The sequence below is a fragment of the Amblyraja radiata genome, chromosome 22 (genome assembly GCF_010909765.2).
Source record: "Amblyraja radiata isolate CabotCenter1 chromosome 22, sAmbRad1.1.pri, whole genome shotgun sequence".
Classification (NCBI taxonomy): domain Eukaryota; kingdom Metazoa; phylum Chordata; class Chondrichthyes; order Rajiformes; family Rajidae; genus Amblyraja; species Amblyraja radiata.
Genome location: NC_045977.1, coordinates 25,185,098 through 25,198,642, shown reverse-complemented (window position 1 = coordinate 25,198,642; position 13,545 = coordinate 25,185,098). Strand labels below are relative to the sequence as shown.

Sequence of the window (13,545 nt, the reverse complement as noted above, 5' to 3'; positions counted from 1 at the left end):
TGCTGAAGAGAAAATTGAAGGGGACTAGCCCCCAAAACAAACATAAGCTAAAGATGGCTGCAATACAGGCCTGGCAGAATATCACCAGAGAAGATACCCACCAACTGGTGATGTCCATGAATCGCAGACTTCAAGCAGTCATTGCATGCAAAGGATATGTAACAAAATACCAAACACGACTACTTTCATTTACATGACACTGCTGTGTCCCAAACATTATGGTGCCCTGAAATGGGGGACGACGACTATGTATAAACACTGCTGTAATTTCTACATGGTGAAATCAAAATGGCCTTTATTAAAATCTGACAATGTGCACTTGAACCACGTGTGATTTTTTTCTATTACAAATCTCAAGTTGGGGAGGACAGAGACAAATAAATAAATGATGTGTCTTTGTCCCAAACATTATGGAGGGCACTGTGACTACAAAATCAGCGCTGTAAGAATGTCTGTGATATTTTCCATTATGTTACCTTTTCTTTTAGAAGGCACCCTGTGCAATTTTCATTCTTGCATGCTTTACTAAATCAGTCAATTTAATGGCATCTTTTTACATTTTAAGGACAAAAAATATGCTACAGATAAGTATAAAGGTATCTACACTGAACTGAGCATTGTTCGAGCAAAGGCTGATTGTGATGTCAACCGACTGAAAGAACAACTCAAAGTTGCCACTGAAGCCATGGGAGAGAAGATAATAGACTGTGGTGTTGCTGGCTATGGTAAAGATTGCAGAGTTTACTTTATTTCAGAATTCGAAGGCATTATTTGAATAGGGTAGAGGTGCGGGATAAATCCTGAACATTCATTTTCTCTGGCCAATTTCAGAGATGTATAAAAGGGATAATACATTTACTTTATAAGTAAATAATATGTAGGAAGACTGGGAGCTTGGATTTAACAGAAGCTGCCATGGATAATAATAAGCGACTATTCTCAGTGGATAAATTAGCTTCCCCATTTTGCCCTTATATTCTTCCCACACACTTTGTTGTTGTGCCTGTGTGATGTGGTACCATCACAGTCACAAGTGTTCCAAGCTCATATTTTTCATTCTTGACAGAAGCATTTCAAAATGTTACAAGCTGCATCATTCAGCAGACCTATTGACTCTAATGCTAGATTGATATTTCAACACTGCAATGATCTCAGATATTTATGTCTGCTTATCTTTTTTTGTTTCAATCTGCCACTACCAGACATCATGAAATCAAAAAGTAATCCTGATTTTTTGAAGAAGGACAAGCTGAACTCTGGCAGGTCTATGAGGAATTTGCGGTCAAAAGTGAGTATTAGAGAAATCGCGAGAAACTGGCTCTTGAGTTGCTGGGCAGAGACACACAAAACTACTGATCACCTGTCCTCTTTCATATGAATAATGATTATTATCCAGTTAAAAATAACAAAGCTGTATCTGTGGCATCCGCAAAGATTGAAAAAATTGTATCTTGTTATGTAAATCCACCGGTATATTTCACTCAGGAATTTGAGCAATTGTGGGTGAATTTCAGTGTTGGCTTTCCTAAATATATCTTGCTGTCTTTGAAAAGATTTCATGGTCCTTGGATTATTTATTATTTCGACTGATCCTCTGCCAGTCTGAATTTCTGTGCTTGATCATCATCCCTCACACACATCTTTGTGCATCCCAAATTTCCCCAAAATATGATTTTGAAATTCGGAATTTTTGTAAGCTTTTTGCTTGGATTACACTGTCAGCCCTAGTTCTAGAGCTGCCTGTGGTCTGACCCACTCTCAGCTTCATGAAATTCCTGTTTAAAGGCCATTCATTTGGCAATATTGCCTTGATAAGTTGGTTTATTTACTTTATTCATACTGCCATGAGTCTGCCATGACATCATGATTTTATGAAAATAAATATTGCCTACCAATCTATAAGATTCCAAGTAAAAAGAATGCTACAAAATTTAGTTTAGTTTCAATTTAGTTTAGTTTCGAGATACAGCGCGGAAACAGGCCCTTTGGCCCACCGAGTCCGTACCGACCAGCGATCCTCGCACATTTACACTACCCTACACACACTAGGTACAATTTCCATTTATACTAAGCCAATTAACCTACAAACCTTTGGTGTGTGGGAGGAAACCGAAGATCTCGGAGAAAACCCATGCGGTCACGGGGAGAACGTACTGACGAGTACCCGTAATCAGGATCAAATCCGTGTCCCTGGCGCTGTCCGGCAGCAACTCTACTGCTGCGCCACCGTGTTGCCAACTCAGTGGTGAGAGAAGGATGATGATCTTTCACAAAAACTAGAAAAAGTTAGAAATCATAATTATACTTTATTAGCCAAGTATGTTTTGTAACATACGAGGAATTTGATTTGCCATACAGTCATACCAATAAAAAACAAGTCACACAAAATGTATTTTACCATAAACATCCACCACAGTGACTCCTCCACATTCCTCGCTGTGATGGAAGGCAAAAAAAAAGTTCAATCTCTTCCCTACTTTGTTCCCTACTCTGGGTCTCGAGCCTTCCTTTGACGGGACGATCTTGACTCCCATAGTCAGCGGCCGGGCCCTCCGCGTCAGGGCGATCAAGCTCCCACATCGGGGGGATCTCAGTTCCCCTGTGCCGGGCGATCTGACCCCGGGTTCTATGTGTCCCACCTGAACTCGCATCCATTTCGCTTCCACCCATATTCCTTTCTCTGGCTTCACAATTCAGTTTATCTGTCCTTATTTCACACTCTGTGTCTTTTCATCTCTGGCCTTTGTCCAACCACCTATCAAAAATCCTCCTCGTCTGTATCCACCTATCATCTGCCAGGCTCTGTCCTGCCCCTCCTCTTTTCCAGTTTTCCCCCCCCCTCCCCCTCACACCGCAATCAATTTGAAGAAGGCTCTCGACCAGCACTGTGTCTTTTTTCTTTGTCTTATCATCCTAAATGCTCATCTTTTTATTTTAATGTTGCCCTTGTCCTCGATTCCCTGCAAAGGAAAACATCAACTATCCTGTCAGGTCCATAAGAATTTTATATGTTTCAATGAAATGAGCAACATTGGAAAAATGAGTTGCTTATTTTGGTAGGAAGAACAGAAAAATAATGTGCATATGTTTTTAGATATTAAGGAATCAAAGCATATGGGCATTTGACTGGAAAGGAGACAGATTAGAGGCGCAGCATGATTTTAGTTCATAAATGAGCAAGCTACTATTGCTTTTAATTCTTAGAGATTGGGAGAAATTTTAAGAACATAAAAAAACTTCTAAAAGTCCAGTTAACTTTCTCATTCGAGTCTCTCAGATTGTTCATTAGTGACACCACTGTTCTAAACCTAACTGCCATTGTATACTTAATGAAGCTTTACTGCAGCAGTTAAATTTTAAACTGATGTAAAGCTGTAGGTTACAGGGTATGCCTTTGACTTGTATTTTTCTTTATCCAACAAGAAAGCAAATATTGTCTGCATTTAAAAGATCAATTGCTTTTCCTGTCTCCACTGGTTCTCAATATTTTTCTCCATGTTTTTCGTCAAACAGTCTGTAATAGAATGGGTCACATGGTAAAGATGAATGATGCAAGTGTCACGTTTGCTATTATGTAGGTATCAGGATGGTTAAATGCCCCATTTTGCATGCATATCAATTTTTCTCAAAGATCTTGCCTTGCCCCTGATACTCTGGTCACCCAAATATAATGGTGAATTTTTTGCTTACTAGAAATCGGGAGAATGGAGAGTAGAAATAGATTTGTGCCATTAAGTTGCGGAAATGTCTAATTTTATTATTAATCATGTCATCCAGTTGTAGATTACATGAATGGATGGTTATGGTCTGAGTGCAGGTATATGGGACTAGGGGAGATTATGTGTTCGGCACGGACTAGAAGGGTCGAGATGGCCTGTTTCCGTGCTGTAATTGTTATATGGTTATATGGTTAATCGATGTTGGTGGTCATTTTCAAGCCTCTAGGCAGATAATGACCTAAATTCAGTTGGCCTTTCCTTCCCTTACTATTCTCTCGACAGAGGTCAAGTAAAGGTTTGTGGCAGAATTGAAAAAGCTTTTGGGTTCCCATTGGTTATACCAAAAATTGATGATCCTCAATTATCTCTCCAATGCTTTCCGTAAATTTCCCACAACCTTTGCTCCATTGGCCCTATGTTTCTAATAAATCACCATTCCGTATAAAAAAATAGTGAAACCATTAGCCTTCCCATGGCATTCCATTAGCTTATGTTTCAGCTGTCTTGAAGACATCAGTAGGGTTTACTTTATCTATTCTATTAAGAAGTATGAATAATACTTCCTCAGCCTTCGGGTAAACAAGTTCTTCCATCTCTCCTTCTGGTGGATGTCCTAACTTTTGTCATACTTTTCTACAAAGCTTGCTACCTTTCTTCCGTATTATAGGTATGACACTATCAGCGTCCCTATTTAGATTCATCATCACTGTCTCGGGGTTCAACTGTTTCTTCGGCTTCCAAAAAAACACCAGCCTTTATTTTATAGCCACATGCTCGATTATTACTAGAGCCAGGATGTTTAGGCACTAAAAAACTCTGAAATAGGCAGGCAAAAAGGCATAATAAAATTACAAAAAAGGCACGAAAAAAACATTTACTGACAATAAAAAGGCATGTATTTCCAGCACCAAAATATGGTTACAAATTACAATATAATGGTATACTACTTTAAATTACCAAAGTTGCCTGCTTGCACATAATTACTAGCATATTTTTCAAATTATCTGGTGTTAAACTATGCCGTCTGTCAGACAGAATATGCTTCAATTGTGAAAAACGTCTTTCTACCTCAGCTGAGGACACTGGTGCATACCCGAAACAAGCGACAGACTCTATATTCATGTCGATATCTTGTGCATTGCAACTACCTTTGAGAACTTTAGCTATGTTTTGGATTTCTTCAAGATCTTTGTTAGCTAAATTCACTCTCTCACATTTTCCTTGCATGTCTTTACTTACATCGCCAGGAACTGTACGACTATCGTCAGTTACTTTGTTGAAAACCTGCAAGTTATTCACTAATATTTTGCCACGTTTCTCAAGGGAAGTGATAACTTGTGGGAAGTTTGCAAAATTGGAAGCAATAAATAGATTTTGGAGAAGACAGAACCAGCGGGCAGCTGCACGAACGAATGGTGGCGCCCCCGGCTTCGCCTCGGTGGTGGTAATTTATACTATGTTAACACCTTAATAATAACTAATATTAATGTGTTAACATAGAAAATGTAATTGTAAGTACAGGACAACTAGAGAAAATAGCACGATATTTTAGCAAAACTGCAAAAAAAGGCTGATTTAGGCACTCGATTGTGAAAAAGGCATTATCTTGGTGAAATCGTCAAAAAAGACATGAAAAGGCACCTGGCATTTATGGCAAAATCCTGGCTCTAATTATTAGTATCAGTGAGCCAGCTACCAGTACTCCTAGATTTTATTATGAAGCTTCACTCCAATTATTTCCAATGTCTGCTTTCATTGCCTGGTATTTGTCCACTCTCAGTACTTGCTATTCAGCTTCCAATCTTCAGATTTTGTAGAAATGACATAGATGTTTTTAACTTCATATCACAAAGTAATTGTTGATCAGTGGTGCCAAACTTTTTGAGAGGTCAAGACTGGAAAAACAGATTAGTTGAACCATATTTTATTTAGTCAGGTACATATAGTACCTGACATATAGTCAGGTACATGTTCTTGAACATGTTTCCATCCATCCACCACATACTCACTGTTAATTTGTTTTAGTCACTCAATATTTGCCCATATAAAAATACAATGACAAATAAATGGGCAACTTAGAAGACAGAAATTTTGTTTACTCGTACATCGTTTCTTTTTCCCCTCACCCCGAAATACACCTAAAATCTTTGTCCTGTCAATGCAAAGAACTCAGTCAGATGAGTTACAATCAGGTTGACAGAAGATTTGGGATCCACCAAAGATGCAGAGTTACTACTGAGCTAACTGATTAGCAGAGCACTAGTAAACTTACGGTCGGTCCTAAGAGCAGGTTAGGATATTTACTTTGGAAAATATTGTAACACTTTTATACAGAATCCATTCTGAGATTTTTCCTGAACTCTTCCTTGGATAGACTGTAAAGAACAGTGACTCTACAGTCACTGAATAGGAAAACCCTCCCACCTACTGTTACTTCTCCCCCTTACCCACGACCTAACATGTGTCAATAAACAGCAGAGAAGCCCCAAATGTAATTGTCAAAGTTTGAAAAACATTATGAGTGCAAATACTTTGTTCATTTGTAATTTCTCTTTCTTTCACTCTCTCCCTACTTTAAATTGTCTACCACCTTTTTAACTGTTGAAGCCAATTAATGTCAGTTCCATTAAGTGGATAGACCATGGGGAGCCCTGGTGAACTCATGACCCACTGGGCTCTTATATGCTGTAATGATTCTAAGTCTCTCTATTTCTACCTGTGCCATTCTTTTAGAAATGGCTCCAGCAAGATGTCTGCTGACTGCAATATTTCAGTTCTCTGTTACTAATTTATTGATACCGATTTCAGTTGGAACAAGCTACAAACATGATTTAGTCATCAAATCATTGAAAGATGCAAAGCAGTTTGAATCCTGGTGATTGGAATGTGTAGTTGATTATAGGATGTGCAATGTGTGTATGTGGTAGATAATGCATAATATAGAAACATGGGCTATGTTTCCTTCTGTTTCTATAGGTGTTTCCCTCTGGCCTGCTCAGTAACTTGCAACCAGGGCTTTGGAGTCGATACCCAAAACACCCGACTCTGATTCCTTGATTTCTTGTGTATCCGACTCCGACTCTGACTCGGACCCCTAGGTATAATAATTCTAAATCTGCTATGGTGACATTACACAAGACGGCATTTCATAAGAACTGCATGAATCATCAAGCTACCTTTTAAACCCATGTCCTTAAAGTTTTGAGTCTAATGGTTGTAGCTATTCTATTGTGGCTTTTTTTAATTGTTTATTCTTGAAAAAAAAAACATAATTCATTATGCTAAAAGAAAAAAAATACATATAGCACTATGACAAAATTAAAATTCCATTGAATTAAATAAAAATTATAAAAATATTACTCCAAAATTTATTAAACTAAGGCCACAGGTATGAGCTAAATGGCTAAATTATGACCAAAAAAAATTTCACAAGTGTAATAGAAATTAAATCTAAATGCATAGGTAGTTAAGTTTGCTACAAAAGTACATACCTAAAATGTATTAATAACTTATCCTTAGGAACATAATTGCTTCTGCCAGATCCTCTTTCATTGAAGCCCTTAAATCTGATTTAATTATTGTCAGTGCAGAGAACAGTCTCTCCACGCTGACCTAAGTGGGTGATATGGCTGTTACTATCATAGCTGCAAATTTTTACTTTTTCTGGGTAAGCAGGGATGACTTTGTGTAATCTAAGTTTCTATGAGCGATCATATTTCTCTACTTTTAAACAACCAAGAAAATCTTGCTTAAATTCTATCCGTTTAACATCAAAAGGCTGCTTTTGCATGTTTAAACTGGAACGCTTTGCTCTTAATAGGAATGTACCAGGAGTTAAATCCTCTGCTTGCAGCTTTTTGGTGACTGCATAAGGGTGAGCAAGCAGAGCTTCTAATTATCATACCAACCTCCATTGACTTTTAGTCAGTAATTCACTGGGATTATCAATGTCTTCTAGAAAGGGTTTTAAGGCAAGCAAACGCTTAACCATCATATATGTGCTGCCCCAGCGAGTTGCTTGGTCAGCTCGGCCGCCGCCTGGGCTCCAGTGCAGGCCCCAACTTCATCTCCGGGTTCGTCCCTGACCCAGGCTCGTCCTTGGTTCCAGTGCCGGCTTCTTTTTCGGCCCCGGTCATGTCCACATCCCAAGCCCCGGGCTCAGCCCTCACTCCAGCTCCAGCTCCAGCACCACCCTCCCCACTGGGTGCTGGGCGCCGGCAGCGGCCACCACGCGAGCACTGGAGTGCCCCTCCCTCCCGGAGTGTCCCGTCCTGCCTTGCAACTGCATTGTGACGTCACTCTGGGGTTTTTTCCGAAATTGGTGAGTTTTCAGGCTGTTTTTAAAACTTTAAACAATTAAAAAGCCCAGAAATATAGGTGGGAATGCGACGGGAAGATGTTTATCGCCTTGACGGGTAAAATGTGAGTAGGATGTGTGGAAATGGGAAGGCTGTGGCCTAGCGTTTGGAAGAAAATAGGAAATTTGACCAGATTCTCTCACACACACACACAGCCACACACACACATACACAGCCACACACACAGCCACAAACAAGACGAAGAGTCTTGTGCATATCTCCTTCTCAGGGACTAAAAATTCCTTTATTAATGGAAGTCACTTTCTTGAGGACCTTGGGCTGAATTCAAATTATTAATCTGGTGTTATTTGCAAAACATGTTGCACCCCAGCATTATAAAAAGGATGGAATAATTTATGATATTTATAAATTATTCCATAAATAAATGATAAATTATTGCATTCAAGTTGACCAGCCTGGTGTTCAAAGTTCAGTATGTACATGAAAGGAAGCCAAACCAACCAGTCCTATCTCCTTTCTACTCATCCCTCGTTGCTAAGTTGAAGGTTCTGGAATGGGCAGAAGGATATATCTCATTGTTGGCTATTGTGAACTACCTGCAGAACATGTTGTAGATGTATTGAGGAATAGTTAAACTAATGTCATGTGATTGCATTTGCCGAACTACATCACCTTGATCTTAGATCAAGCTCTTCCCCCAATAAGAGTTCATATTTTCAGCCTTCATACAATCAAACTTGCATCTGGATATATTTAGTTTAAAGGTGCAATAACACATGAAAACAATTATGTACAATGTATTTCAGTGAAGCAAATGTGATTCTTTCCATGTTGTGAAAATAAACTGACATCAGTTGCAGGTTCCACAATAAATTGAGATTTCATTTGTGGCTCTTGAACTGTGGATGCAGAATGATTGAACTACATCATGCATGATTTTGGCAGTCATTAATATTTATAGAAACATACTTCATGCAAGCTGTTATCATGGTTTTGGAATGGAGGGAACTGATGCATGTTATAAATAACCCACATTAATTGTGGATGAATGTTCACTGGCTATTCACTTCCCTCACCAGCAGTCATGAATCACAATAATTAACCACAAATGACGACAAAATCCAGTTCATATTACAGGTAATACAAAGCATTCTTTGTTTTAAAAGAGATATAACAATTAACGGCCTTTTTTTTCTCTTTACAGAGCCTGAAAGAAGGCCTTACAGTGCAAGAACGAATGAAACTGTTTGAACCCAAGGATTAGGAAATGAATGCCACATCATTGGCTCAGGCCTAATCTGCACCTCAAATTAAAGAAACTGCCTCACAGTAACAAATATTAATCCTTCATAGAACAATCATTTGGTTCTTTCTGACTTTGCACTTCAGTCATTAATGTGAGCATGTAATATATTCAAGTTCGTAAGCTTCACTCTGAGGTTGCACAATCTATGTTGTTAACTAGAAAGAATTCTCTCAAGTAACCAGATTTTTAAAAGCAGACGGTTTGACCTTTCTGTACTATTAGAAAAGTACATTCTGTATTATTCCCTACCAAAACAAGTGTGATTTTGCTGTTCTTTGCATCTTTTTATTATTCAGGCAGAAAACAAATGGTCAGATAGCCATTAGGTGCAGGCTGAGGGCTTCGATTTTTGTGAAGCAACAAAACTTTTCTAACTTTTCTTATTCATGTGCCAATAGACGATCCAGATCAAGGCCATAAGCTAACAAGAGTATTGAAGAGGCAGGCGGTCACACTTTTTTTATATAATTATATTGGGCAAAAGAGCAGTTCCAGTCATTTGTCTATTTTTCTTGGATAGCAGCGTAAACATTCCTGCTAATATATATGGATCTACTACAGAGATAGGCTTTTACCCCGACATTAGGAGAGATTAGCAGTACCTGGAAATAGAAGCATTGAAATAGGGGAGAAAAGACTCAAATAGAACGTGGAGACAGCGAATGGGGAAGCCACAAAAGATCCAGTATTGCTTTCAATGGCTTTCAGCGACAGAGACCCAGGTTCAATCCTGACTACCGTGCTGTCTGTGTGGAGTTTGTATGTTCTCCCTGTGCCCGCGTGAGTTTTCTCTGGGTTCTCCGGTTTCCTCCCATAAAGACGTGCAGGATTGTAGGTTAATTAGATCCTAGTGTGTAGGATTAAAAAATGGATAACAGAACTAGTATACGGGTGATCAATAAATAGTTGGTCTGGACTCGGTAGATGGATCTGGTTCCATGCTGTATCTCTAAAAAAGTGTGGGATTGGGATGAGGACACTTTGTTTCCGAGTCAAAATTTAGGGGATTTGTTTTTAATTCATTCACAACATAGATTATCACTGCCTGTATTTATTGTTCTTTCCTGGCTGGGTATGTGAAGATAGTTTAATTGGGGCAGTCTATGCTGCAGTAAAAATGTAATTGTTTTGTTGTCGGTACCTATGACAATTAAATAATCTTGACTATGTAATTAAGAAATTTTCAGAGCTGTAGGTAGAAAAATTCCATGATTTTGACCCTGAAACAAAGGAACAATATATCTTCAAGTTGTGGAACCGAGGAGATGTATCAATTAGCTGTGTTTTCAAATGCTGATGTGCCTGATTTTCTCAGTAGTAATGATACAGCATTAGGGGACCTAGTAGACAATGCCTTGATGGTATTGTAATGAACTGGGCTTGATATACTGATGGAGAGTCTAAACATTTAGGATATTGAATGGTGCGCCAAAGCAGTGTTTTGTCATTTCTATCAAACTACGGTTGAGGCAAATCTTATTTGTTGCACAGCATTCCAACACATGATAATGCCACCGAATGACGGGCAGCAGTCATTAAATGTTTTTTTGTTGCAAATGGTGCACCATTGAATGGTGCAAGTGTTAATTACTTATGCCTGAATGTCGTCCAGAGCTTTGTGTATGTGCGTGGACTGCTTCATTATCTGAGGATTTGCATATGGGAATGAAAACTGCAATATATATTCACCTTCAATATGGAGAGAAGCAGCTGTAGATGGCTGGGCATTTGAAGTGACCCTACAGTAATGTCTGAGGCCCAACAAGTGCAATTCAATTCCTTTGTGCCAAGTATGACTTCACCCAGTTAAGTGATTTCACCAATCATCAAATGATTTAAATGTTAAATTTCTTTAGCAATGTTTGTCTACACTAATTGAAAGTAAAGCATTTCAATCTGGCAATGTTATGCTGCAATGCATTAGCACGTGGTAAATTTATTGTCATGAATTTTTTTTTGCTGCATAGAAGAAAAGGACTATCACCATTATTCCATAATCGCTGTTATATAATCTAGCTAAACTGACAGACACAATGAGATAGTCGTTGGGAGCAACATTTTTACTTCTGTGCTGTGTTCGGTGGGCTGGTGCACGAGTTGAGTAATATATGATGTGTGATGTTCTTTATGTGAGAGTGCTTGACCCCAAGAAGCACCCGAACAACATCTGGGGCTGAGATGCTTTACTTCCAACAACCACATCCATTTTTTCTCTGAATGTGTGCATAATAGAAAGAATGCAAAATAAAAATGAAAACTATTGTTCATTTGAGGTTGTTCCTTTAAATCATTACTCTGCAGCACACAATTCTTTAATTACTGAACACAAAAGCCATACACCATTGATGTATCACTAAGCTTCCACAAAATAAACTGGACGAACATGCATCAACCCTGATGTTGGAACTTGTCTTAAGTATTGTTATCCTATAACAGAAAATTCTACACGTGCTATGTTGTGCTTGTGACTTATTTATGGAAGCACTGCTTTTCAGTGTTCAGGTGTTCTTTCTTCCTATCCAGACACCACTGATTTATTGGTGCTTGCAGTACATTTCCTGTGGCCTGAGGCAGTGATTTTTGAAAGAACACCTGCAGAAATTGTGCGAGAGGGATAAATAAATAAATTGAATCTTAGTGCTTCTAAACGTTCGTGTTTTTTTGAGCAGGAGAATCAGAGTTGAGGACTGCTGCAACTTGTTTTCTTACTTCAAACTCCTTAACAATTCCAATAGACAAAGGTATTGCACATCTGGCTCATCTCAGGATATGTCTGACAAATATTTAGCTTTTAAATTTGTTACAAGTGAACTTGGTTTTTACTCCTCGTATGTCTGTTTATAATTTTGGTTTGATTAGCTGTTTAGATTTCCAATAGTACATTTTACAGAATGCTATCAAACTGGCAACTTATTTTCATTGCTGCCTGACCTGATGGGTTGCTCCAGCACTTTTAAAAAATATTTTCTTCAATACAATATTAGAGCACTCAAGGTAGGGAAATCCAAGATTGTACTATGATCACTTAATGTTTGAATGAACTGCATCTTGTAACTTCTATAATGGTTACATTTCTTCCAAACATTTGCATAATAGTTAAAAGAGGAAGGGTTTCATTGTGAATACTAACCATGTTCCAATGAAACAGTGAACATTTGCACAAGTATTGAAATTCTCATCTTTATTCAGGCAATAGTTAATATAAATTTAGGCCACAAATCTAAGTTTCATTACTGCTCTTTGAATTTACAGCCACCTGTTCCAATTTGCATTGCAAATATGTGGTTAACCAACCAGCTAGGTTGATGCTTTTAGCATGACCTATTTGTGCATTTCCTTTCACTGTGTATGTTGTTTGTTTTGCCTTTCAAGAACGTCAACAAATATCAAAGTAATTACCTAATACGTAGATATATACAACTCTTCATTTCGAAGGTAATAAGAGAGGTAGAGTAGAGTACAAGATGTATGTTACCTTCCCAAAGCAGGGAAATACTTCCAATCTATCAGGTAGATATTACAATTTAATACAGTAAAAGCAGTTGCTAGAGATGTATAATCCATATTTTGGTTCCCCAAACCTTTGCAGATAAAAGATATCAGCTGTGATTTAGTGATGGCAGTCTTGCAGTTATGGGCCCATGGATTTGAGCCAGATCCTTAACTAAAATATAGGTTGACTATAGAAAGTAGTGCACAAAGTTGATGACTTTTGGATAGGATACTAGGACCAGGCCCCAATTGTCCTTCTTCTTGCGTATGGCGTGCACAGCCTAAAGTTGTAGGACAACTTGTTCTATTTGATTTTGCACGCCCGGTTGATTGCATTTGTTGAAACAGGGCGGATCACGTGAAGGTTATAATCTCCCACCCCAACTGTCCTCTTGAATGGACATAAAAGATTCAATGCAACATTCTAAACTCAGCAAAGGAATAGTCCTTTTATCCATTTTATGTAGGGGGACCAATCGGCTAGCAGGGAGGTTTGCTCGGGGTACTCTGGAGGGTTTAAACTAGAGAAGCTGGGGGAGGGGGTGTGAACTAGAGTAGTTGGTCAGAAATTGAAAGTAGTGATGGGAAGTTAGAGGTTTGCACCGCAGGTATCGAGGGAAAGACAGGCAGAGTGAAGTGAAGGAATATGCTGACACTGGTGGGCTGATGTGTGTTTATTTCAATGCAAGGACTATTGTGGAGTAAAGCA

At 38.6% G+C, this 13,545-nt stretch overlaps 1 protein-coding gene across 2 annotated transcripts in view; it reads left to right on the top strand.

Moving 5' to 3' along the window:
* Positions 1-11,976, top strand: part of LOC116985779 (myosin phosphatase Rho interacting protein) — a 127,854-nt gene extending 115,878 nt beyond the window's left edge. For both annotated transcript variants that reach the window (XM_033040772.1, XM_033040773.1), the window contains exons 21-23: positions 566-725; positions 1,203-1,288; positions 9,243-11,976. In XM_033040772.1, coding sequence (XP_032896663.1) covers positions 566-725; positions 1,203-1,288; positions 9,243-9,302 — 306 coding nt within the window. In that variant the 3' untranslated portion in view covers positions 9,303-11,976. The remainder of the gene's footprint in view (positions 1-565; positions 726-1,202; positions 1,289-9,242) is intronic.
* Positions 11,977-13,545: the final 1,569 nt, after the last annotated feature.